Source organism: Centroberyx affinis, unplaced genomic scaffold (genome assembly GCF_046629955.1).
Source record: "Centroberyx affinis isolate AG114_WGS23_722 - 3 ecotype Tasmania unplaced genomic scaffold, CSIRO-AGI_Caff_v1 ptg003056l_1, whole genome shotgun sequence".
NCBI classification, from domain to species: domain Eukaryota; kingdom Metazoa; phylum Chordata; class Actinopteri; order Beryciformes; family Berycidae; genus Centroberyx; species Centroberyx affinis.
In genome coordinates this window covers 65,887-92,027 of record NW_027281143.1, presented here as the reverse complement: position 1 = coordinate 92,027, position 26,141 = coordinate 65,887, and the positions used below count along the sequence as shown (strand labels likewise).

Sequence of the window (26,141 nt, the reverse complement as noted above, 5' to 3'; positions counted from 1 at the left end):
AAGGGGGTTTGCCCTTTAATAAGATGAACACTGAGCAGTCATGGAAAAAATAACCACAGCATTTAAACTGGGTCATTGGACATGGATGCCATTATCAAATTCATGTTGTCATGAGTAGGTGCAATGCTTTGCCAAGCTGAAAGGTAATGCATGTTCCCATGAATAAAGATATGAGATCCATGTAGCCAGTGTGTTTCTCCTTCTGCTGCTGCCAGACAAACTCCCAGACAAACTAAACCTTCCCAGTCCAAATCCCCCAGGTTCCTCTGGAGCCGGGACAAACCTCGACAGCATGTATTGTGCCATGTGTTCAGTGAGTCCAAACTATCAGCTCCTCCTTTCACTGCCCTCTAAAACAACATCACAAATAGTACAAGTATGCAAACATGCAGCCAAGACTGATATCCTCCCAAAATACTAGGTCTACTTATTTATTTAACTGAAGGAGATGAAAGAGATGTGACTTAGTATCTGCATTGTAAGAGCGAAATAAAATACATTGAGTGGGATAGTTTACATGCTACTGTGTGTCTAACACAGCATTAGTGCGGCACTAGTGTTGTAATTTGTGGTGTCGTATAAAGTAATACATAAAGGTTAATGCAAGTCAGTCCTCATCTACACCACTGTACATTGTGTCCGAGTATAGTTTGACAAGCCTAGATTAAACTGCATGTGTTCTAGGTCTCAGTCTTAATTTAATAGCTACTGCGGATAACTAGGCTACATTACAAATATTATATACTCACACTAATGTTGGCGCACAAGCTTAAATGCTATTTTTGGCCTAAAACTAGGCAGTTCCCTCCGGCCTTTCCAATTCGGTTTGTGTTTAAATTGAAAGCCGGGGAGGAGTGATGAGTTTGGCTCGGAGCCATGAACCCATGCACAAGAGCAACAGAGGTTGGGCTGTTTCCTTTAGGGCAGGGCTAAAGCTGATGGGGCTGGCATGGCTTAACTAAAGTGATGTGTCTAACAGCTCACCTTTTCACACCCAACAATAAACTCACAGGACAGTATGAAAGAAAAAAAGAAGAAAGACAAATAAACCAAGGTAAACAAACAAAAACGAAAGGAGCAAAAATCAAAAGAGAGGAAGATTTCTGAGCAGGCCTTGGCAACACTTATGTAATGAGCACCTTCAAGCACAAATAACAAAAACCACAGAATAACAATTTGTATATAATGCAATATATCACATTTATTGGCTATGAAATTAGCATTCAAGCACTCCTTAATCAGTTGTGATTTCCTCTAAATGCTCAAATGCCTTTGCAAAAAAAGGTTGGGGTGCAGCGAAGAAAAACAACTCACCTGCTATCAGTGTCCAGACCCACAAAGTCCTTCTTCTCAAAAGGCACACAGAGCAGCGGGATCTTGTCCCCAGACTTGTCCGTGGCCCGGTCCAGCCGCTTGGACTCCAGGACGATAAATATGGACTCCACAAAGTCTTCCACCCTCTTCTCCACATCGGGGCAGTCGTCGTAGCTGGGGTAGAAGGCCACGTCCGTGCGCTGCTGCTCGGCGATCTCCCCCTGGAGCTCGAACACCAGCAGACGGGAGTCGTAGAGCGTGGAGCCGTACACCTCCTTCTGGCCGTGGAAGCGCTCGGAGGTCTGGGGCCACTCCTTGGCCGAGCCGCAGGCGGTGACGGAGATGAGGCCCACCACCTTGCGGTGCGTCTGGAAGTCGCCCCACTCGTTGTTTTCGGGCAGGTAGTGGTGGCGGTAGCGGATGTAGAGGAGGCGCTGCGAGTCCCGGATGCTCACCTGGCTCACGCTGGCGATGCGCTTGTAGATCTTGAAGAACTGGTCCTCCGGTACGATGCCGACCGGCTGGACCACCACCAGCACCGTCTGGTGGTCCTCCGCACATTGCATGTAGTCTGGGACGCTCATCTCCTCATGTGGCTTCACGGGACAGAGGCAGAACAACATGCAATATATTAATTTAAGTCATTTTTAGTAGTTCATCAACAATTCGAAACATGCAATTGTTTCCAAGCATTTGCAACCTAACAATCACCCACTACATATCTTCTTTTCAAGTACTTCCCCAACACTCAAAAAAATAACAGGCTACACTACACTGAAGAGATGAGACTGACACACCAGCATTTAAAGAGTAACTAAACTCCAAACCCAAATCTGTGTAAAGCCTAACATCTAATGGTACAAAAAGCATGCCAATCTGTCAGTCTGCTATTGGCATCACCTGGCACCAAAGATCAGCCAATAGCAGATGGCAATTTCAGTATCTTTTAACCATTAGATGTCAGGCTTTACACAGATTTGGGGTTTAGTTACTCTTTAATAATAAAGTGCCAAAACAAAAAGGTGCCCAGTGCAGGGAAAATAATATTTACAAAAAGAGCAGATGTGTTTCAATCACACATTATCGTCATTAGTGTCAAAATAAAGTTACATTTTCTGGAAATGTATTTAGACAGGCTTATTTACTTCTCCAGCCAATATTGCAGTCCCATTGCATCCAATGCATTCAGGTAAGAGTGCTTCAGTGCACTACAATGTGAAACGCTGGCAGCACGGAGCGATTTTAACCAGCTATCTGACTAGGTTGAAAGAAATTTGGCCGATCTGTAAGGAGTAACTATTTGAAGTAGCATCACTATCAACATTACTGTATCGCCTCTGCGCCTGCAACACCAACAAACGTCAGTTGTGTGCGAGACTGCGCACCTACAGCGTGACGTGTACTCCATTCATAACAACGTCCACACCAAACTCCATTCAAAAATCTCACAATTTAATATTTATCGCCTTGCTTATCGCAAACGGTGCACACCTCGTAAAACATGACCTAAGACATTTTAAGAATCACTCAAATTCGGCACAATGTGATTCACCATGCAGCACTTTATATCAATAACAAGGGAACCACTTCTACACATTGACGTTTGAATGAAATAAGTGCTGCTTGGCGTATTGAATGCATGCCGAATTGAGAAGTGAATCCTAATGATTCATAAAAGATCCTAAGTTATTTTCTACCAGGTATGTTAATTTGCCGATAAGCAAAGCAACATTAAATTGCCAGAGTTTTAAATAGGGTTTGGCTTACTGTTCTTTCCATACAAGAAAGGCGGAACGTATCTGGGCTAAACAAAAACACTCAGTATGCACCAGCTAAAATTGGCAGCAGCCAAGACTCTGACAATGTGACCAACACGTTTGTCTAACACGAGATACAGCCTGGGCCCCTCACTTCAATATGGCATGAAGGCTTTATGCTAACAAAACAATTAGCTTACGTTAGCTATTGTGCTAAATATTAGTGTAAGCCAAGCTATCTTAGCTTAGCTGGCTTGACAGCTAGCTAACCTATGAATTCAATGCCCACGACAGTCTCTGAGTAACAAAGCTGACTGTACGGAACAAGTCAGTTACATAAATAGCAGCTCTGTAAGCTGTTCTATTTGTTTATCATGCAAATGCCATTACTGTGTAACTATAATTCATGTTAATCACTCATGTTACCTTCACAGAAAGCTGTCAAATGTTAGAGCTTCCTTCTTCTTTGGACCAGTGTCAAGTTAGTCAGAATTAAAAGCCGAACTTCTGGTCATTTTTCAAAATAAAACTCATTGAATTACTCAAAAATACCACGCACCTTAATACAATATATTGTAACATTTTCTACATACAAGAGAACGACATGTTGCAGTTCTACTATGATATATTAATATATATATATATATAAGTAATATCATGTGGATTGCTCTGATGGTGTTATAAAAGGTGGATAAAGAAGCATGTGGAAATAATTCGGCACTGCAAAGGCACATTCACCCATGTCAGCAGCGTAAAGAGAACATCATGTTTTTCCAATCGCTCTAGATAACATTTCATTCATTCATTTTTCATTCAACTGACTTCAATTAAAAACTTTGCTTTTATTTTGAAAGTAAGATCACTTAACTTCCGGACTTATTCTTGCTAATTCTAGCTAATTTGACACAGCTCTTCTTCTGCTTCTTCTGCTTCTTCTTCTGCTGTTGTTCTTGTTCTTTCACGGTGGGAGTAAAGTATGCCAACATCGGCGGAATGAGGTACTGCAAGCAGAACTATTTGTTTTATTATTATTATTAAATAGTGTATTATAATGTTCTTTATATTATTACGATTTTTGCATGCAATGTGCATAAACACTTTTCTCACCACTGTCGGCCAGTGATCTTCCTAAAATCAAGCTGTTTGCATTGTGTCAGATGATGACTGTAAACTGCAAATTACTGGAAAATCAAAAACTAAGATATCCACAATTTGAAAAATATCATAAAATAAAACAAGTCTGTCAAAATGATTGTTTTAATGAAAGTAACACTCATTGTAGAATGCAATAATTTGTACTTTTGAAATGTTTAGTAAATGAGTAACAGGGAAACTGCTTTGGAATGATATCTTTTGTTTGCACTCTACAGAAAAGAGGAAGTAGAGTAGAAGTGGGTTATGCAATTATTAATCATTTTTGCATACTTGTGTCATTGCTGCACATACAGGACTGCTTCTGTGCATAATAAAGCTCCTCCATGATGATTCAGTCACACTATATACACCATTACACAAAATTGAAAAGCTATTGGCTACTGTGGTACTGCAAGTTCAAAGCATACAATACTACATCCATGAGACGGTCCTGCCAATCAAAATATTCCAGTGACTTGCAAATTAGAAACAAACTCTTTGGAGTGAGCAGCCATTCCCACACCAGCCTGTAAAATTCCTCATTAAAATGTGGACTGAATCCTATAAATAGAAAATGACACATTTTAATGAAGTTAGTACAGTAGTGGCGGATCCCAATTTCAACATGACAGCATAGACATAGACATAGAATTTGTAGGTAGAAATAAATAAAAAAATCCACACCGGTAGACTCAATTCCATTTTATTTATTTTTTTACCCATAAATCACTTTTCACAATCTTCTTGGAAGACAACGGCATCGTATTCCCTATTTTCTTCTTTTTTTTTGGCCAAGGGGAATTGGTCCAAAAGCAAAGCGGGAGCTCAGAGAGAGACGTGGAATGTCTAAAACATGATTTATAGTGAATACACGTCAACAAGAGGCACACACACGTGGACTAACCATCGACTTACAAAACAGTGCAGAAACGTTGTGTGTGAGGGATCCCAGACTGAATATATGAGTATTTAACAACACAAATATGGAAGCAGAGGGGGTTGTTACCAGTAAGATGAGGAAACAATCCTCAGTTAAAAAAAAGAAAAGACATGAAACTCAAAACATGCAACAGCACATTATATCCCAATTGAGTTCAACCAACACATAAAAAGCACTGAAATAAGTGAAGCTTTCATCTTTCCCATGTAGCGAGTGCTGCCTAAGGCTAAGACTGTCAATCAAAAAAACACCGGCTTTGACCTCTTGGTCTTGGTGTTGAGATGTTGAGAATGAGGCAGGGTCTCAGTGCATAGTCACATCACTGCAGCTTCATGCCCAGGACAAGCAGCGGAAATGTAACATGAAATGAACAGGAGCGGGATAAGCTACGAGAGGTTGGATGCTGGAAGAGTGGCATGGTTTCAGTCCTGAACAGTTTCAGGCTTTTTACACCGTGCCGGGAATGAAACTTTGATCCAAGTCATACAGTAAGATGTATGAAAAAAAGAAAAATGAAGAAGACGGCAAGTAAGTGACACGTTAAGCTAATACTACAGTGAATATCCCATCTGTAAAAATGCGTTACAGATACGTATTGGCACCAAGTTTAACATTAAGGAATGCGCTCGTCGTGCTAAAATTAGCCTGCCATCTGCTGAAATGTTCAACCCCAGTTAGATTGTTTTTTTTTTTTTTAAAGGACAACTTTTTAGGATTTTGGCCCATTGGTCACCTTCTAAAATATGTGACAAGAGGATCAGCACCAACATCATCTCAGTGCATGCTAACGCTTTGCTAATGCTAGCATAAAGTGTAAAGACAAACCTTTTAGTAATACAAAATTGTTATGGTTTGTATTGTATGTTTGGTAGGTTTGTATTCTATGGCCTGTAGATTCATTCTTTGTCATTAGTGAAGTCCATTACAAATCAACAGCGCAAAAAACTTTAGCTGTCTGGCTAACATACGGTAGCTCACTTCCAGTGTAAACAAAACAAGAAGTCTCATGGAAAGAGAGATCTTCTGCCATTGAAAGAACATTATTTTTGCTTCATTTTATGTCTATTAAATTATATGTCTAAACAAGCCTGTTAGGTTTAGACACCTGTCATTAAAATTAGCTAACCATGCAGCCTTAGAGCTGCTTTTTTCTAGCTAATTTGCTAGCTAATTTTCTCACTTTTACGATAATGCTAGTCGCCTACAATTACTTAACATACTGTATGCTAAAGCATTAGCATGCGCACGGGGCAGATCTATCTACTGGAGACACAGAGATGATTTTGATACCAATCCTCTCGTCAGATACCGGGTGACCGATGGGCCGAACTCCCAAAAAGTCGGAGTAGTCCTTGAACTGCTATACTTCACATATTCGGGTTAAGACTTTATACTCCTCGCTTCTTCCGTGTGCATTTGCATCTATGTGAAGTAACAAATACTGTGCCGTTATGAACAACGTGGGAATGTGAAGGCCAGAAAAAAAGACAATACAACAGTTAAGACTGAATGGTGACCGAGCGTTCGGTCTGTTTTGGTCTGCGGAGGATCGGGAAGATTCTGGGTCGAATGTTGTGATCCAGTGGATTAGTTTAATCTCCAGCGATCATGTGGCCACGGCCAAGATTAGTTGACCCAATTACCACACATCGAGACACCCCATTGATTCCTACTGGAGTAAGAGGAATTAGTAACATTAGCGCGTCAGACAAGGAGAGGGTCGGAAAAGGAATCGGTGGCAAGAACGGGTGGGGGAAAAAAAGAGGATATAGCACATTAAACAAACAAAAAAAAAAAAAACAGATTAACAGTGGTTTAGAGTCTAATGGTGCAGTTGGGGAACGTGTGTCTTCTGGTTTCGTTGGAGTAGATATGATAGTAGATCTGATAGTAGATATTTGGCATTCTTCATCATGGCGTTGAAGGAGGGTGGGCGCTGCCAGCGGGGCAGAGGGAGTGGGACTGGATAACGGGCCTCCGTGGGTGGGTGGGTGGGGTGGGGGTAGGGCGGGTGGGGTTAAGCTAGAGAAACACACTTCCCTTCCCCGACTCATGCCATTTTCAGAAATTGTTCCACTGTATCTGCTTCCACCGCGTCGGAAAACATTTCGTAATTCTGCGGAGAGGAACACGCCACAACAAAGTGAGCGTCAAACCGGCACACAAACAAACAAACACCATCAGCTGAAATATGTAACACACAGAGCAGAGCGGGCGTGGGTTTTCCTCACCCCACAGTACTGGTCCTCGTTGAAGAGCTGGGGTGGGACGGCCGTGGGGTTGCCCGACTTGCTCCTCATCTCGTCGCGGACCTCGCCGCCCACGGAGATGTCGATGAGCTCGTACTGGATGCTTTTACTGTCGAGGATTCGTATCACCTCCGCCTGTTGAGACTTCACCTGGAAAACGGAAAGCTTCCGTCAGATGTTTGCTGGTCACAAACTGCTAAACCCCAAGCTATTACGGGAAGAGTCCCCGAGTTTAATATCATTTACCACCAAAAACTTCCAAACACACTTCTATGAATAGTCTCGGGAGAAGAAGTAGAGCAATGACTGATAACTGACATGATATTATTTGGTCAGCGCGATAAATTATTAGACATAGGTCACCAAACTGTCACCAAACTATCAGCAGGTCCTGATTGCTTCCAAATAGATTTCTGGCAAATTTTCCTTGATGTTTCCTTTCCAATTTGGACTCATTTAGGCTGAGGTATGGCTGATTGACGCCAATGAAAAGCAGACTGAATCTGATATTTCAGACATTTTGCTGGGCAATACTGCTGTGCCAGGGAAAACAAACCATCTTTAGATGATTCAAGTAGCATGTGAGGTTGGTGAATGCCTGCGCCTTTAAAAAACAATAGCCTTATCTGACTTGTGGTTGATGATTAATAGACCTGGTGGACATTACGCTATCTTTGTGGGCCGGAGTGAGGAAGTTGGGTGGGGGGGGGGGGGTGTTTGGAAAGTAACCACGCCTAAGCAAAGCAACAACTGGCAGCACACTGGCTGGCATTCATTTGGCAACACACACTCGCTATAAGGCCGATGACATGACCTTAACCCTAATGAGGGAATCACATTTGCTTGTTTCTCAAAACAGTGAAAGTGTAGCCTCAGCAGTTTGAAGCTCCTTTCAATCATTTTAAGTTAAGTGGTGTGCTCTCAGCAAGGTTATTAGAGTTGACAAAGACTAAAACTAAGTATATAACACAAACTATTCAACTATTCCTTTCAGGTTAAGTCTTTATATCAAAACGAAGAAGGAAATGGGTAAAAGCCAGAGCTAACATCAATACACTATGAAACTCCTGAATACATTATAAGCAACACAGGACTCTATTCCTCTTTTTCATGACAGCCAAAATGCTAAAACTTTAACTGAAAAACAGGAACTGAGCTTAGAATAAATTCAAATGAAAAAGTAATACACTTGACAAAACTACTGCACTGGATGAATTCCACACACACCTAATTGATACCAGATGTTTGGGCATTGCTGTTACATTGTTTCCATAAAGTGAGGTCAAAATGAACCCAACTTGGCATTTTCTGTATCAGTTTCCTGGTGTCTGTTGTTATTAACCGACTCCTGAAGCCTGGCGGATTGCTTCAGCTACTAGCCCCGATTCATCCTGTTCTCTTATATGGAGAGAGAGTCAAGCCAAATTCCATTACAAAATCTGGCAATTTAAAGTTATCTTTCTTATCAGGGAAATTAAATACATCGTAGAACATAAACATATGACTTTTACTGAATCATGATGGTCTACTGGTAAATTCGCCATACATATAATCCACCAAGTAGGTCTTATTTCAATAAAAGTTCAACTTTTAGTATTGGTTCACACTGCTCACTACCGCCCACCACGGCGTATTTTGGAGCAAGGTAGCCTTAAAACTGACAGATTTTTGAATGGGATTTGGCGTGGGTCTCTCTACATACAGGAAAAGGGCACACATCATGACTTCACTTATCCAGGCCAGTATTTTGTACCACCATGACAATGTGATAGTGTCCATGTTTATAATACCTTATTGTGAGAAAACATGCTGCTGATAGGGACTTCATTTCTGGAAAATTAGCTAAACAAGGCCGACGACAAAATCACCTTCCCTCGACCAAGATAAAGGAAATAAAGCAGAACCGCGGAACAACATGACTTCCGTACATTCTGCCTCGACTTTGCACGCCCTCTGCGTTTTGTTCAATCTGCAGATAACTTTTATCTGCGTTAAGCCTACAAGCTAGAAAGACTACAATGATATACATGGGCAATGAGTTGCATAGGCCCACTGCATAACGTTAGACTCAGGAGGAACCCGTTATTGATAGGGCGTTGGGTGTGTCTATTGAACTGAACACTGTTAGCTAGGGTCACCAGAGACAAAAAAACAAAAATATAACATTATTCGTATTAATTTATGGCCACTTGACTTACCTCCCGGGAGGCAGTAACAGTGGTGTAGTACAGTTTGATTCCCATAGTTGCAGATCCTTCCAATCCCTTTGTGTATCTGGTGGCGACCAGCTCTCTCTAGGCTGCGTCAAGCCGAATACAGTTAACCATAACAAGACCGGAAGTTTGGTGATTTTGCCTTCAAAATAAAAGCAAAAAATTCTCACTTTGGGAGGGAAAAGCCAAAACTCAAGCTGAATTAACATACTAAAAGCTAGAGGTGCGCTAATAATATCTGTAGTTTCGGCATTGATTCAGCCTACTGCTTTTAGGATTGGCAAATGAAGCTGTCATGATTCACGATATCCATACTTCAATTTAATGTGTTTTTGCAAAATAAAAGTTTTCTGGCATGAGGAAAAATGTCTCCTGACGTGAAAATGCTGAAGTGCTGCTGTTTGTCAATAGGTCATTAGGCATAGCAGCTATTGTTTAGAAGAGACGCCTTGGCTATGCAGGCTAAATGGCATTTAGTTTTATTAGGCCTAACCTACTACACTGTTCTGTATCTATTAACTTATTCTGAATAAGCTAATTTCAACTGTGTCAATCAAATCAAAAAGCTGTGTTGGGTTAGGGTTACAATGTAGAAAAAAAGAGAAACTATATAATCTAGCCTGTGTTATGTAGCCTATTTTCTAATGTCATTTAATTATTTGGATTGAGGATTGCATTTCTTCCTGTGATTGTTTTATAAAAGGTGCTAGACATCAGAAATACTACTAGTGCTAGGCGTCATGAATGGCTATAAATTGGCTGTAGTCTAATCGGCTGATCTACTTAAGTACTTGGAGCGCCTTTATAATTTACGTATCTTATGGTATTTCAATAAACATCTTATTTTGAAAAGTGTGACCGGAAGTGCTGCTTTTTTATTCTGGCTACCTTCTACTCAGAGCCGCTATTCGCTGTGCGGTTTAAAGAGACAGTGCATCACTTAATGATATATTAATTTGAAAATATGGCGCTCATTCATTTCTTTTCATTCAATAGACCCACGACAGGTGTATTTTCTACGGCATTTCCTTGTGTAACCAAAAAAATTCATCCAGACTTATCAATGCCTGCAGTCACATCTGCACAGGCGTAATATCTTAAATTAGCATTCTGACTAGTAATGAGAGATATCTTAAATTAGCATTTTGACAGGTCATAATGTAATTAGAGCTATCTTAAATTAGCATTTCGACTGGTCATAATGTAATGAAAGATATCTTAAATTAGCATTTTGACCAGTAATAATGTAATAAAAGATAGGCTATCTTAAATTAGTGTTTTGAGAGGTCATAATGTAATTAGAGATATCTTAAATTAGCATTTCGGTTGGTCATAATATAATGAGAGATATCTTAAATGCTAATTTACAATATCTCGCATTACATTATGACTAGCCAAAATGCTACTTTAAAATATTTCAGATATCTGTAATGAGAACTAGTGGAAGTACCACTGCTCGGCCTGTACTGCAGCAGTTGTAGTAGTAGCAGCAGGAGCAGCAGCAGCAGCAGTGTTGTTGTTGCCACTACTGACTAAAACCACGCGGCTTAAAAGTACTGATGCAGCAGCAGCAGCAGCGGCACCCGCCGCATTCCCTGGAGCCCCTGGTAAAGCTCTTACTGTGGACTTTGACAAGGCTACAACCCTATAACATAAGATAGGATAAGATAGCTGTCGCTCTCTCTCTCTCTCTCTCTCTCTCTCTCTGTATCTCGCTGGCTCTCTGTCGCTCTCTCTCTCTCTCTGTATCTCTCTCTCTCTCTTTCTGTATCTCGCTCTCTCGCTCTCTGTATCTCTCTCTCTGTATCTCTCTCTCTCTGTATCTCCCTCTCTCTCTCTGTGTGTATCTCGCTCGCTCTCTCTCTCTGTGGCTGGCTCTCTCTCTCTCTCTCTGTCGCTCGCTCGCTCATTCACCGGACCCGTCTGTTCGCCTCCCATTACACACGCGTGCATGAGGAATATTTTGCCACCCGCCAAACACTGTATGCTCTGTATGCTCTGTATGCTCTCTCTCTCTCTCTTTCTGTATCTCTCTCGCTCTCTCTCTCTCTGTATCTCTCTCTCTGTATCTCGCTCTCTCTCTCGCTCTCTCTCGCTCTCTGTAGCTCTCTCTCTGTCGCTCTCTCTCTCTCTCTCTCTCTCTCTCTCTCTGTATCTCTCTCTCTCTGTATCTCGCTCGCTCGCGATATGTATATATATATATATATATATATATATATATATATATATATATGCTCACCTGACATTCATGCCAATAAAAGCATACTGAATTGAATTGAATTGAATTGAGAGAGTCAGTGACAGAGAGAGAGAGCTACAGAGAGCGAGAGAGCGACAGAGAGAGCGAGCGAGCGAGATACAGAGAGAGAGATAGAGAGAGAGATACAGAGCGACAGAGAGAGAGAGAGAGATACAGAGAGAGAGAGCGACAGAGAGAGAGAGAGAGCGACAGAGAGAGAGAGAGCTACAGAGAGCGAGAGAGAGCGACAGAGAGAGAGAGAGATACAGAGATAAGAGACTCTTATCTCTGTATCTCTCTCGCTCTCTGTAGCTCTCTCTCTGTCGCTCTCTCTCTCTTTCTGTATCCCGCTCTCTCTCGCTCTCTATCTCTCTCTGTATCTCTCTCTCTGTATCTCTCTCTCTCTCTCTCTCTCTCTGTATCTCTCTCTGTGCTCTCTGTATCTCGCTCGCTCTCTCTCTGTCGCTCTCTCTCGCTCTGTAGCTCTCTCTCTGTCACTCTCTCTCTCTCTCTGTATCTCTCTCTCTGTATCTCGCTCTCTCTCTCTCTCTGTATCTCTCTCTCTGTATCTCTCTCTGTATCTCGCTCGCTCTCTCTCTGTCGCTCTCTCTCGCTCTTTGTAGCTCTCTCTCTGTTGCTCTCTCTCTCTCTCTTTCTGTATCTCGCTCTCTCTCTCTCTTTCTGTATCTCGCTCTCTCTCGCTCTCTCTCTCTCTGTATCTCTCTCTGTATCTTTCTCTCTCTCTCTCTCTCTCTCTCTCTCTCTGTATCTCGCTGGCTCTGTCGCTCTCTCTGTATCTCGCTCACTCTCTCTCGCTCTTTGTAGCTCTCTCTCTCTGTCGCGCTCTCTCTCTCTCTGTATCTCTCTCTCTGTATCTCGCTCGCTCGCTATATGTATATATATGTATATATATATATATATGTGTGTGTGTGTGTGTGTATATATATATATATTTTTTTTTCCCATTTCATTGTTGTATTTAATTGTAATAATTATTGTATAATTGTATTATCCTTGACGCTTTGGCAATATTGCTCACCTGACATTCATGCCAATAAAGCATACTGAATTGAATTGAATTGAATTGAGAGAGTGAGCGACAGAGAGAGCTACAGAGAGCGAGAGAGAGAGCGACAGAGAGAGCGAGCGAGCGAGATACAGAGAGAGAGAGAGAGATACAGAGAGAGAGAGAGAGAGAGAGATACAGAGAGCAACACAGAGAGAGAGAGATACAGAGAGAGAGAGCGACAGAGAGAGAGCTAAAGAGAGCGAGAGAGAGCGACACAGAGTGAGAGAGAGATACAGAGATAAGAGTCTCTTATCTCTGTATCTCTCTCTCTCTGTATGCTCGCTCTCTCTCTCTGTCGCTCTCTCTCTCGCTCTCTGTAGCTCTCTCTGTCGCTCTCTCTCTCTCTCTCTTTCTGTATCTCACTCTCTCTCTCTCTCTGTATCTCTCTCTGTATCTCTCTGTATCTCTCTCTCTCTCTGTGTCTCGCTGGCTCTCTGTGCTCTCTCTGTATCTCGCTCGCTCTCTCTCTCTGTCACTCTCTCTCTGTATCTCTCTCTGTATCTCTCTCTCTTTCTCTCTCTGTATCTCGCTGGCTCTCTGTGCTCTCTCTGTATCTCGCTCGCTCTCTCTCTCTGTATCTCTCTGTCTGTATCTCGCTCTCTCGCTCTCTCTCTCTCTCTGTGTCTCTCTTTGTATCTCTCTCTCTCTATCTCGCTCGCTCTCTCTCTCTGTCGCTCTCTCTGTATCTCTCTCTCTGTATCTCGCTCTCTCGCTCTCTCTCTCTGTGTATCTCTCTCTCTGTGTATCTCGCTCGCTCTCTCTCTCTGTCGCTCTCTCTCTCTGTTGCGCTCTCTCTCTCTCTCTGTATCTCTCTCTGTATCTCGCTCTCTCGCTCTTTCTCTGTATCTCTCTCTCTGTATCTCGCTCGCTCTCTCTCTCTCTGTCGCTCTCTCTCTCTCTCTCTGTATGTCTCTCTGTATCTCTCTCTCTGTATCTCTCTCTCTCTCTCTGTGTGTGTATCTCTCTCTCTCTCTCTCTCTGTCGCTCTCTCTCTCTCTCTCTGTATGTCTCTCTGTATCTCTCTCTCTGTATCTCTCTCTCTCTCTCTGTGTGTGTATCTCTCTCTCTCTCTCTCTCTGTCGTTCTCTCTCTCTGTCCCTCTCTCTCTCTCTGTATCTCTCTCCCTCTCTCTCTCTCTGTATCTCTCTCTCTCTCTCTCTCTCTGTATCTCTCTCTCTCTGTATCTCGCTCTCTCTCTCTCTCTCTCTGTATCTCGCTCTCTCTCTCTCTCTCTGTGGCTGGCGCTCTCTCTCTCTCTCTCTCTGTATCTCGCTCTCTCTCTCTCTCTGTGGCTGGCGCTCTCTCTCTCTCTCTCGCTCACTCACCGGACCCGTCTGTTCGCCTCCCATTACACACGCGTGCATGAGGAATATTTTGCCACCCGCCAAAGTGTACACTGTATGCTCTGTATGCTCTCTCCCTCTCTCTCTCTCTCTCTCTCTGTATCTCGCTCTCTCTCTCTCTCTCTCTCTCTGTATCTCGCTCTGTATCTCTCTCGCTCTGTATCTCTCTCGCTCTGTATCTCTCTCTCTCTCTCTCTTTCTGTATCTCGCTCTCTCTCTCTTTCTGTATCTCGCTCTCTCTCACTCTCTCTCTGTATCTCGCTCTGTATCTCCCTCGCTCTGTATCTCTCTGTATCTCTCTCTCTCTCTTTCTGTATCTCGCTCTCTCTCTCGCTCGCTCACTCACCGCCACGCTACCTAGTCTCCAAACACGCTCATGAAGCGTCCAATAGCTACTGGTCTGCATCGAGGAGCGTGTAAAGAGGTTCCCAGAGAGAGCCTCTTGCCGCGGTCCAAGCATCAGCTGTACCAGCGCCCAGGGGAGGATAGGCCACCTTACCGAGGTAAGGTATGAGACTCAAGACCTCGAGCGTGGCTTTTTATCCTCTGGCTGCTGCGACCAAACAGCAGAATTCTGATTGTGATGTCATCTCTGCAGCTGAGACAGGCTCTGATTGGTAGAGCCAGCACCCAATGATGTCATAATCGGTTAGAATGACCAAGGGAAGCCGTGTTCTGATTGGTTCCGATTGAATGCCCAATGAATGTGTGTGTGTGTGTGTGTGTGTGTGTGTGTGTGTGTGTGTGTGTTTGTGTGTGTGTGTGTGTGTGTGTGTGTGTGTGTGTGTGTGTGTGTGTGTGTGTGTGTGTGTGTGCGCGCGCAAGCGCACTATAAGCCTAAATGTTGTCTAACAGCCTTGAAGCATAAACACACTGCCAAGCCTCCAGACGGTCCATCTGCAACGGGATGAAAGCAGCGAACAACTCAGAGAAATTAGAGAAATTGTGCAGCTGAGTTCAGAAAATCAATAAAAAATAATACATGCAGCCTATATCAGTAGAGTTAAGCTGTCCAAGTAGTCATTTTGTCCAGCAATGTCTGATAGGAAATAATTGCAATATTTGTGTGAAGAATTCCCTGTAAGTCTCCTTTTTCTGCGGCCGTCACACTCTCTCCTCATTGTCCTTCCCCTTCCCTTACAAGCAGCTTGGATGCGCGGGGCGTCACACTCACACACACACACACACACACACACACACACCCAGGAGGTCTTTTCGCGTTCTTGCCAATGTATGAATGAATTTTTTGAATGAATGATTTTTTTTTATTTACATGTCGTGCCACTTAGGTGGCCCATCCCACATGATTACAGGACATCGATCAAATAAACAAAATGTCAGTTTGCTATATTATAGCTGTAAGCAATACTCAATCCATAACAGTAAGCACATTAAGTAGTACATTCCGGTACTATAATACTCCTAATATGACAAGAACAAATACCCATGGAAAAGAAAAAAGAAAAGAACATAAGTACATCACCTCATCAAGTTTTGTAAGTTGAGTCATTACATTCATTTGCAATAGGAAATACAGTCAGATATTCAATGTCTGCTATATCCTATACGGCCCATACGCCACATCATCATTCATTCAGTTTGTTTGTGATACGGGACATTCACTATCGAAACCACACATGTCATCAATCACCAAGCATGACAATCATATCCCAACCTCATCCCAAACTGGACTCTGCCTTCTGTTTGATACCTCTAGCATTTTGACTACTCATAATGTAAAAAAATATATATCTTAAATGGTGGAAGGTGTGAAAGGCTGATGGAAAAAAAACAAAAGAAAAACACTTCCTCTTCAGTAAAGACAAAACAAAAACACACACCAGGGAGGGGGGAGAAGGGACAAGCAGGAACATCTTTCTGATGGGCTTTATGGGAAATGTGGTCTTAATTTTGAGAAACACCAACACTAATAGGGGAGGGGGGAAGTCGTCATGTCGCCCCCTGTTGTTTGTGTTCAAAACTGGCCATCAAAATGATCATATGGTTTGCACATTTTATATTATACAACATGAGGTGTGACTACATCTCTGTGAATTTGATTGTTATCTCACTGTTTCAAATGATCTGGTGGTACTAAAATCCAATACTACAGTTTTCATTGAGATTTTTTCCAAAACAGACTGCCCTAACCCTCCAGCACACTGAACATGGGGCATTAACAAATTCCAATCAGCAAAGATGGCTATACCCATCAGCTGGCTTGTAAAATACTTTGAATTTGATTAAAAAAGCATCCAGCATAGTGAAATCCTGGATGAGTGAGGGCATGCAAAGCATCATTTTTACTGTCTGGTCCTCAAGGGCCAGTGTCCTGCAAATTTTTGACAGTTAATGAGCCACATAACCTGGTCTCAGAGACTAGGTGTGGCTCATTAACTTGGCTGATGTGCCCAAAATGTCTGATATATGACGGTTCGAGCTGTTACTAATTTATAATCAAATTAAAAAATCTCCTATGGGATTTTTTTTTTCTTGGAACGCAATCAGCAGATGGCGCAAGATGACACTTTTCCATTCCTGTAGTGTGAGACAGAGGCTATTAATTGTCTCAACCACAATCTCATTTGTTTACAGTCATCATGCCAAGGTATCACAATTAATTTGACAATGATATATTGATGTTAAAAATGCTACATATGGCACCTTTGAAGTGGTATAGGTGCTGGAAAGTGTGTTTGATTTCACAAAGACTTGTAGTAGTGTCTAACTGCAACTTTAATGAAACAGTTTCCAAAATGCTTGGTGTGTATGTTGTGCTACTCACTCTCCACCTATATCTACACACTGCTATCCTCCATTATCTGACTGATTTTGATGCTCATGTCTGGTTTACCGTGGATTTTTGACTAACACCAGTTTTCTTGCTGGACATTGGTCTCCTGTCTAATTTGTGATGGTCCCGGCAACGCAGAGATCCCAAAGTACCTACAAGGTGAAAGGTGAGAACACTTTGCACTACAGTCCGGTAGAAGAGACAATCAGTACCGCACCACCACCTATAGACAAAAAGTGGCAACTAAGGGGAACAACAACATGATGTCTGGAACCACTGGGTCCACTGGCTTCAGACAAACATCTCTGGAGAAAAGATCCAGACGAGCAAAGGAAGCCTTCAGCCCTGTTAAGAGGCACTGAGCCCAGCAGTGTGTGTGTGGCCATAAGCCTTGTAAAAGTCGGGGAACAGTCTCCACCGCTACCTGGCTGGGGCTTTGGAGGCTAATCCTGACGATGCTGAAGAGTCCTTATAGTCATATCCGCACTCAGTCTCTTAACTCGTAACTTCTCTCCAACCTCCCACTCAGTGTGTCTCATTCTGAAACGTCAGTTTAGCTCCCAGGTCTGTGACAGGAGCCAGAAATTGCCTTCAATTCTTATGGAAATTATTACATTCAGTCACTTGTTGTGACTGCTGATGTGAAGCAGTACTTTGGCCTGACAGACAGCCAATGAATGAAAATTTTCCTTCCAGTTTGGCAAAGTCGTTCCCCTCCACCAGAGGCTCTTTTGAAATCCTCGAAATAAAGCACAAACACAGGTAGCGCCTCTTTCCAAAGAACTGTTCTCTCTTTGATAATTATAGTGCAGCACACATGCATTTGCCAAAGGGTGTTGGTTATAATTACATTCTAGCCATTTATCTGATGTTTTTATCCAGGGCAATGAGTGGGCAGGTAGGGGGTTCAGTGTCTTGCTCAAGGACACTTTGACAGGACACATGGCTGTTATGGAGACTGAAACTGGGTCCTTGCAGTTCGGGTACACTAGAGACTAGTGCAAGTATAAAGTATGTGATTTTCCAGGCTGACATATTGACGGGTGTGCCTGAGGCCTAGTTGTACTCACCGCATCCCATAAATGTTGACCAACCGGTTCTTCCGATCCCTGGAAGTGATGGTGAAGGTCTTTGTCTTGGTTTGGCCATTCCCCGGGAACCAGACCATCATCTTTTTTCTGCAAAAAAAACAACAACATGAGAACCTGAAGAACAGAGCCGCTGTTGAGCCCAAGGTGACGTTTGATCTGTGTGATTGTCATAATAGACATAGCTGTATTTGAATATGCAACAGACTGTGTTAATATCCACCCATAATTTAAATTTTGGGTGCACTCCAGGACAAGAGCAATGTTATCCAAATGAGAAAGCCTCCTGTCCTCACAGCTATTGGCACACAGGCCTTAGATAACATCACACTCAAAACCCGACAGGAGTTCAAATCTGGTGTGTATTGTTGTTTGCTAATGCTCAGAATCAATGTTGTCATGACTATTTGAGACCCATTAAGTCTGATGAGCGGTGATGAAATCAGTTTAATTTGGTCTTTATCACAAGAGAAGCAGGCGGGTCCCTACTATTGTGAGCTAGACATGGGGAATGTGGGAGCGAGTCCAACATTCAGGATTATTCCGCTGAATCAGGGTTTTCACTGGGAAACTGAGCCGTGCAGCAGGGGCCGAATACACACCAACACAATACTCTAGCAACAAGAGCCAAGACTGGAGCCAGACTCCAACCCCCGGGCAGGCCGGTCAGTCAATATATCTGACACGGGCGAGTGTAATGAACAATATCAGATTTGAGGCTCGCAGCAGAGGAAGGAAAACATCCATTTTGGTCATGACATGGAAAAATGAAGCCATGGGTTATCAAGGCATTTCAGCTTACGGGAGTTTCCCCTCAAATGAAGTCGCCGCCATCTCCACTTGGGGGCAGTAGACAAGTGAATTTTACTTGGGCTGGAGCTGTCCCGAGACCAAGTGGGATCCTGTGTACTTGTGTGCACTTGTGTAATGGGAGAAAGAAGTGCATTTCAATCCTAGTGCCAATGAATCCATGTGCTGCTTCCAAACTAGTATTATGGCATGGAGAAAGCCTGGTAATGTGGGGTTTGAGGATGCAGCATGGGTCTTCTTTACAAGACTCAGTAGTCAGTACAAGGTGGACTGATAAACTTTTCAATGGTACAATATAGATAGATGTAAGATAGGGTGAAACTAAATATATGCATCACCACACAAGTGAGAAATTATGCAATGCCCTGTCGGTAATATATCCTATGAAACATAATATAGATGTGAATAGATCATTTTTTTCTTTACTGCAATGTAGATGCAATGGAGCAGGTGAAAAGGTGAAAGAAAGCAACAATCAAGACATTCCTTTGGTGTTAATTCCCTTTTTTTAAAGAAAAATCTTTATTGGTCCATTTTGGATTCAAACACACAATATACTCTAAAATAAAACTTTCTTGATATTCTAAACATTTCCAGATTATTAACAGTGTTAGAAAGGTAAGGCTTGGGTTTTTAGTCTATTTATTATGACACAAATAACAATAATGGAAGATGTTTAAATGGAAAGTTTCCATTTTATTCTACATCAGACCAATAAAGTGTGCTAAAGTGAAAGAGTGCAAAATGTTACCCCATCATCAGTGCAAATATCATTTAAAAGACACAATTCTACAGTGAGTACAGTGTGTTTTACATTTTTTCACTTTAGAATGTCACTTCATTGGTCAGATGCAAACTTTGCATTTAGACATCTAGGTTTGCTATGGTTTTTCCTTCCATCTCTGAGGGAAAGTTCCTCTTGCATCTAGTCTTCATTAGATTTCTGGCCAACACCCCTGTTTTTGCATATCCAGCCAGATTCAGTTTGTGCTATTTTGATCTTACAAATAAATCAAGGAAATGCACACAGGATAGCATTACTAAGCGTAGGCCTATATGCATGTAGAGAAGAGCTGACAGTCCTTTTCCCCTCACACCTTTATTAAATCCTACTGGCAGGAGCGATGTTTAATTAGAGGTCACCATGGAGACTTCCGAGCAAGAGCCAATCAGAGTTTGCCTGTAGTCTGGTTTGCGTCATAGCATTGTGAAAAACAGACGAGGAAGAAGAAGGTGGATTAAGAAACAAAACCCAGAGCTGACAGCAGTAAGCCTAGTTAAGTAATTCATTTTCTGTCTTAGCATATTAACCTTTTCCACCATTCTCCTATAAAAATATTACAATAACTGCATTAACACAAGTCTCCTCCAAATAAAAACAAAAAACATTAGCAATACAGTGATTTTTTTTTTGTAAAATGCCAAGTGCAGGATTTTCTCATTAATATTGTGCTGTGAAGTTAGTTGTAAAGATGCGTTCTAATGCTAGCAAATAAAATAGGACCATTACAAGCAATAGCCCTAATGAACCTTCCTCATACTTTAGGTTCTTCCAATTTCTTGATCTCGGACTTGATTCCCCTCAAAATTAGTAGCCAACAGTTGCTGTTAAAATTAATTTGGCAAGTACAAATTTAGAGAAAAGCCTCTAAAGTTAAACATAATGTCAAGAAAATAAGTAAGTCCATAAAGAGAAACATTTCTTAGTGACAGAGCTGCTCTGGAGTCAGAAATAATCTGATTGGTTGAGTTCAACCTGGCTAAGTAACATTAGACTGAAGCCAGTGAAAAAGCCAAGAAGTGAGAGAGGAGGAAGCTAATACTATGAGGCCTAGCACTAACTAATACCTATCTAGGTAAGCTAGTTAGCTAGCTGCTGACTTTCAAGATCATGATGCCATGGTTATGAATGAATGAAAAAGAATGAAGTCATTTCCATTTATATTTATATACTGTATATATATATTGACCAGAACTCTTTCTTTGCCAGTTAACTAACTTGCACACAGAAAAACTGTGGTTCTTTGGCTCCGCCCACTGAGGTTTTATCTCTGCCCCTAGAGCAGCTCTGCCTCAGACAAATGTTTGTATAACTTTAACTCCAATCTGCTCATTTCCCACTCTCTTAAGGCCTTGTTCGGGAATAGGCACTCTCATCTCCCAAATATGTATCATCATACCTGTCTCCCTGATCACACTCATGCACCACTCACACTCACTTTGACTTTTGACTCAAAAGGCACAGCACGACATAATACAGTGACTGCTGACTACCAAATGTGCTTAATACAAAACAGTCTCCAAATACTGCAGGTCTGGAGTAACAAATATTCATGAATTAATAGACATTGTGCAATCCACTATTGTTCAATCCCTCAGAAGTACCCATCTTTGTTACATACAGTTTAAAGCATATCTAAAAGTGCTGTGGGAGAGTTAACTGTGTGGCAGGACAAGTGTAATGTGGGGTTAAATCTGAGACTTAGTGTGAAAACTTAGTGCGAGACAAGTGCGAAAACTATTTTCAGATACTTTCCAAATATATAATAAATATTTTGTACACTTCTCTGTCCCCATCATTGATACTGCCTTAGAAACATAACATTTGCATGCTAGTCCGTATATTTCCAGTGGTATTCTATGATACGAGGGAATAATCCCATCAGTCCTATTAGCAAATCCAATAGCATGGCATCTATTATCACCAGTGAAAGCAGCACTATTGTAATAAATGGTCTTGCAGGTAATGACATTTCAGTTTTTATGGACTTCATGGTTATTTAAATTATGCTCATTTACTGGAAAAAGCGACAACGTTTGCTGGTAAAACATTCACTGAATCATTTCCTTGAAAAATGTTAATTCAGTGAACTATCCCATTGAATTCAAGCAGCATTTCATATCAGTATTTCTTTCCACCTGCTCTTTACTGTTATAGAAAAATACACTTTAGGAAACATTGCTCCATATTCAAATTTCAGTGCCAAGATACATAATATAAGTCTACAGCAAAAATAACTGAGCCCTCACTGTCAAAGAATCAAGAATGAATACGGTATCAACGGTCATTTGTCAACAAGAAGTCTGGCAAGTGTTTCCAGATCAAGGCCACATTAATACTTTGGCACAAAATTCTTGCAATATCCTACCCATTACTTGGATTTGTGTTTGCAGTCAAGTAGATGCTTAACTTTCCTGATCATAAAGGCCACAATGAATGCACATACAACCAAAGTGATAACATACATTCCCACAAAGAGAGCAGCCTCACCGCTCCTGTGCAGACGCGAGTACAGCGTCCTGCGGCCCAAGTAGTCAAGGTGGGACGCCTGGATTTGACTGAGGGTACAGAACATCAGAAAAACGTGGAACAACTGATGGGACTGGCCCACGAAGTCACAGCATCCAGGGAACCAGCGCTCTGGCACTGGGTGGGTGAAGAAGAAGACGCTGGAGAGGAAGAAAGCAACCTGGCCGAAGTGGAAGATAAGGGCCGGGTCGTCGCCGGCTGCGGACCAGGAGAACAGTCTCTGGAACACGGGGCTGGTGTCCCAGGAGTAGGCGACCGCCGAGGGCACCACCTGGCCCAGCTTCCTCACCCAGGGCGGGAGGCTGTGGTTGCGGTATTTCCCATAGCAGCAGCCCAGGCACGACAGGCAGGAGAGGACAGTGGCAGCGGGCATGAAGATCCCCTGCACCTGCCTATGCCAGTTCTCCTCCACAGCATAGTAAAAATGAACTACAGCACTGCCATACTGATACTGCGCCACCCCAACATAGTCAAGGAAGAAGAAGACATAGTGGCAGACCTCAGACTTGGTACCCAGCATGTGGGCTACCACACTGCATGCCATGTAGTTCATGGAGGACAGGAGAAGGATCAACAGGGGCCACGAATGAGGATCCCTGACAAAGTCCACGGTCTCTGCAAGCTGGCAGAACCTCATGAGGATGGCCAGGAACCCCAGCAGGTGAGTCCAGATGTTGAGGGTCTCGTTGTGGCGCTGGAACAGGGACAGGAAGTAGTAGCGCCAGTTCTGGTGTAGCGGCCGGTAGCCGGCGTGGACGTAGCGCTCCCGGAAGTAGCAGGGGACCTCGCTGTCTCTCACGGTGCCGGGCATGGAGGGCGCCGCCTCGGTCAGCATCCGGGGAACCTGCCTGAGCTGCTGCAGGCTGATGAACAGCCGGCCAATTCTCTCCATCACAATCGTCGCCATGATTGTCGACAGGTGGCTGATGCCAACTGAGTGGTTTCTATGGAGAGAATTTTGGGACTTAAGTTCCACAAACAAACAATAAAACACATACACTCACAGAACACAATCCGCATAAGAAAAAACAATTTCCACAAAATCCACTTTTTCACTTGTGACTTGTGTGTAAATGAATATTACATGGTGTAATTAATGGAGGAATAAATACATCTTTTGCTTAAATATTTTCCAATAATTGCCGATTATCAGATATTTGAGGTTCCCTTGCATTCATTTTACGTGCAACGGAGGAAGCAGCATTAGTGTAATCCCTTACATAGCCTGGTAATTATTGCTTAAAACTTTATTATTTAGAACCTTATTTCTTTAGCCTAAAAGTAGAGTTTTAGGTTAGTATTAGCTTATGTTGTTTGGGCGATCATCATACTTTTGCTAATATCTGCTCGAAATATCTGCAAATGATTTACTGCTTGCTGCCGGTAAGTAACCTAACGTACAACCTACTAGTCATTTTGGCTAGACCACACAACAGCTGGTAGATTACCAACACTAACATTAGCTAACACACTTTAGCTCTTCAATAACAACGCTGACAGGGTTGCAATGATGGTTAGTCATGGCACATGTAGTCTACATTAGCTCTAGGGCCAGGGTAAAGCCATAATATGAAGTGTTGTTGTGAATATGACAACTATCACTGTGAAACTTGAACTCTTGAATTCAAATCTTGAACATCCATGCCAAATTCCATGCAAATCTGTCAAAGCTGGGCCGAATGAGGACACTTTGAACATATAGGCAGATGCAGCCAAGTTGACACCTTTCACAGCAATGTGTAAAATACAGTATGAAACATTTTTTAATCATTTTAGCCTATAGTTTAGTGTTTCAGAAAAACATAATATCTGTGTGAAGACTGGAAATTGTATGGAGGAACACTCTGGAGGACACCATTTTGAAAAATGGGCAAGAGCTGAATGACATTGAGTGACATTGAGAGGAAAAATGCCTTTTTTGCCTTTTTAGTTTAGCCTGTTCTAAAAATCATACCATACACCTATTTGACAATTTATGCCCAAAAAATGCCCAAAAGCCTATTGCATTTTTAGATCAAAATGTCATTACTTTTACTTTCTGGAAAATGGAAAATCTTTAGTGGTGAGTCTGGTGACTCATGTACTTGGAGGCATACACAAAAATTCCAAACTATAAAACTGTCATAGATTTTTTTTAACAATCCCAACCCTGCGCTGCTCCCATCAAATAAAACTGCCTTTCTCACCCTGACTGATCTCCCATTGGTTTACATTTTTGAATGATCCCTTCCAGGCCATTGCAGATTTCTGATGTATTCATCCAACCCTACTGGAAAATACAATGTTTTTGTGCTTTTGTGCACAGCGTTTTTTAATGTGAATTGTGTTACATTTTATTGGCTTGTGTTCTGTGAGTGTATAATGTTCATGTTGTTTGTGTCCAAAAATGTCCAAAAAGTCCAAAAATAAAGTTTACTTTGAGCAGAACTTCATGATTCAAGAAAATTATACTTTGCATTAAACAGACTACTGGCTATAATCAGTGACGGTGATGACATCCAGTTAGTGAATCACTATAAGGAAAATTACCACCAATAAAAAAACAAAAATCATTTTGATTTTGGAAAAGCATTTTTGGCATTTTAAGGCATTTATCAAACCCTCTTCAAAGACCTTAATCTCATATAACATAGTCTTAAAATCTTATTTTTCTTAAAACAAGTGAAAAATTCTGTCAATGGTTGAGATGATTCCACTTTCTACTTTCACTTTTCTACAAAGTGTCAATATCTTGAAAAAAGGTTTTCACTCCACTAAGAAAATGAGACTTCACTCATGAAGATTCGTTGAAAACGTTGATTTTCACTGAAGCACGTGACAGTTTTATCTTTTTTCACTCGCTTAGAGAAAAATAACATTTTACGACTCAATACTAAATCACAGCGGTGATACTGTGTAGCCGACTCGGAGTTTAAACTCATAAAGTTTTCTCTAAGCCCAAACAGGTAGTTAAACCGAGTTATGTGGCTGTACGCTTCACTTCATCCCTTATCGTTATCATTTTTTGTGTCTGCTGGTGATGAAATGGGTCGGACTACAACTCAGCCGGTTAAGAAAAGTTTTACCTACGCTTGAAGGTAAGGCCTATTATTGTAGCGCAGGACAACTATCAGTTTTAGTTAACTATTCACTGTTCCTATTCACTTTACCGTGACAATACCTTCGCGATATCTCACCTTATTGTAGCCGCCTGCTGTTTCTGTGTCCCCTGCTACAACGACCACGGTCCTCCTCCACCGGCCAGAGAAAAATTCAACAGATAAGTCCTTATGTAGCTGCTGCAGCAAGGTGTGACAGCGGCGTCAAGCTAGACAGAGTTGGTATCGTAAGACCGGAAGTGTGGCGATTCCTCCTTCAAAATAAAAGCGTCAATTGTCACGTTTGGGAAGGAAAATACATAAGCTACTGTACATAGGGTGTCTTAAAAAAAAGTCTGGAATCATAGGGACGACATAGGATGAAACTTTAATGAGCCCCATGGGAAAATTGGGTCGTTGCAACAGCAAAAGAGTAATAAGATATAGCAAAGAAATAACTACAACTGTCAAGAACATATTGAGTAGACATGTATGAATAAAAAGGTATGAAAAATATGAGTGTGAGCATTATGAGGGTGTTATTCTTTTCAGGCACCCTATATAAGTAGCCTAAGTATTAGGTATGACATGGGTGACACTCACAATAGGTCTACCTTAGCTTAAGTGAATCACAATTTGATGTTGTGGGTTTTGTTATGATAATATATTCCAAAGATCAAGCAAAAATAACCAGAAATGTATTTGGATGCCATATCTGAAACAAGGACCAATGCTTTCTTTAAGCAGTTTGTGTCTGTAACAGATGGTCCTTGGTAACTTATGTCTAAAAGTTTATCACATTCA

The 26,141-nt window shown here is 41.9% G+C and overlaps 3 protein-coding genes across 4 annotated transcripts in view; all 3 read right to left on the bottom strand.

The window, feature by feature from the left end:
• Nucleotides 1-3,539, bottom strand: part of trappc9 (trafficking protein particle complex subunit 9) — a 171,338-nt gene extending 167,799 nt beyond the window's left edge. The window contains exons 1-3 of the mRNA XM_071537471.1: nt 3,498-3,539; nt 1,315-1,910; nt 985-1,005 (exon numbers count right to left, since the gene is read on the bottom strand). Coding sequence (XP_071393572.1) covers nt 985-1,005; nt 1,315-1,898 — 605 coding nt within the window. The 5' untranslated portion in view covers nt 1,899-1,910; nt 3,498-3,539. The remainder of the gene's footprint in view (nt 1-984; nt 1,006-1,314; nt 1,911-3,497) is intronic.
• A 1,361-nt stretch (nt 3,540-4,900) lies between these two features.
• sh3bgrl3 (SH3 domain binding glutamate-rich protein like 3) lies at nt 4,901-9,698 on the bottom strand. The gene is made up of 3 exons (XM_071537476.1): nt 9,593-9,698; nt 7,377-7,544; nt 4,901-7,261 (listed from the first exon to the last, which is right to left on the bottom strand). The coding sequence occupies exons 1-3, from the start codon at nt 9,635-9,637 to the stop codon at nt 7,196-7,198; spliced, it is 279 nt and encodes a 92-aa protein (XP_071393577.1). The 5' UTR covers nt 9,638-9,698; the 3' UTR covers nt 4,901-7,195.
• Nucleotides 7,480-25,526, bottom strand: paqr7a (progestin and adipoQ receptor family member VII, a). 2 transcript variants are annotated; one of them, XM_071537475.1, is made up of 4 exons: nt 25,437-25,526; nt 22,222-23,204; nt 18,123-18,230; nt 7,480-7,544 (listed from the first exon to the last, which is right to left on the bottom strand). In XM_071537475.1, exons 2-3 carry the CDS (start codon nt 23,165-23,167, stop codon nt 18,220-18,222), a joined length of 957 nt encoding a protein of 318 aa, XP_071393576.1. In that variant the 5' UTR covers nt 23,168-23,204; nt 25,437-25,526; the 3' UTR covers nt 7,480-7,544; nt 18,123-18,219. The 2 variants fall into 2 exon arrangements, with proteins under 2 accessions (XP_071393576.1, XP_071393575.1); XM_071537474.1 differs by lacking the exons at nt 7,480-7,544; nt 18,123-18,230 and having other exon boundaries at nt 19,447-23,204.
• Between the last annotated feature and the right edge of the window lie 615 nt (nt 25,527-26,141).

What these genes read in the sequence shown, in the direction of transcription:
- sh3bgrl3 (XM_071537476.1), bottom strand. Translation starts at nt 9,637, where the DNA reads ATGGGAATCAAACTGTACTACACCACTGTTACTGCCTCCCGGGAG. An exon ending in CTGTTACTGCCTCCCGGGAG is followed by an intron (nt 7,545 to 9,592) that starts GTAAGTCAAGTG and finishes TCCGTTTTCCAG; the next exon opens with GTGAAGTCTCAACAGGCGGA. An exon ending in ACGAGGACCAGTACTGTGGG is followed by an intron (nt 7,262 to 7,376) that starts GTGAGGAAAACC and finishes TCCTCTCCGCAG; the next exon opens with AATTACGAAATGTTTTCCGA.
- paqr7a (XM_071537474.1), bottom strand. Translation starts at nt 23,167, where the DNA reads ATGGCGACGATTGTGATGGAGAGAATTGGCCGGCTGTTCATCAGCCTG.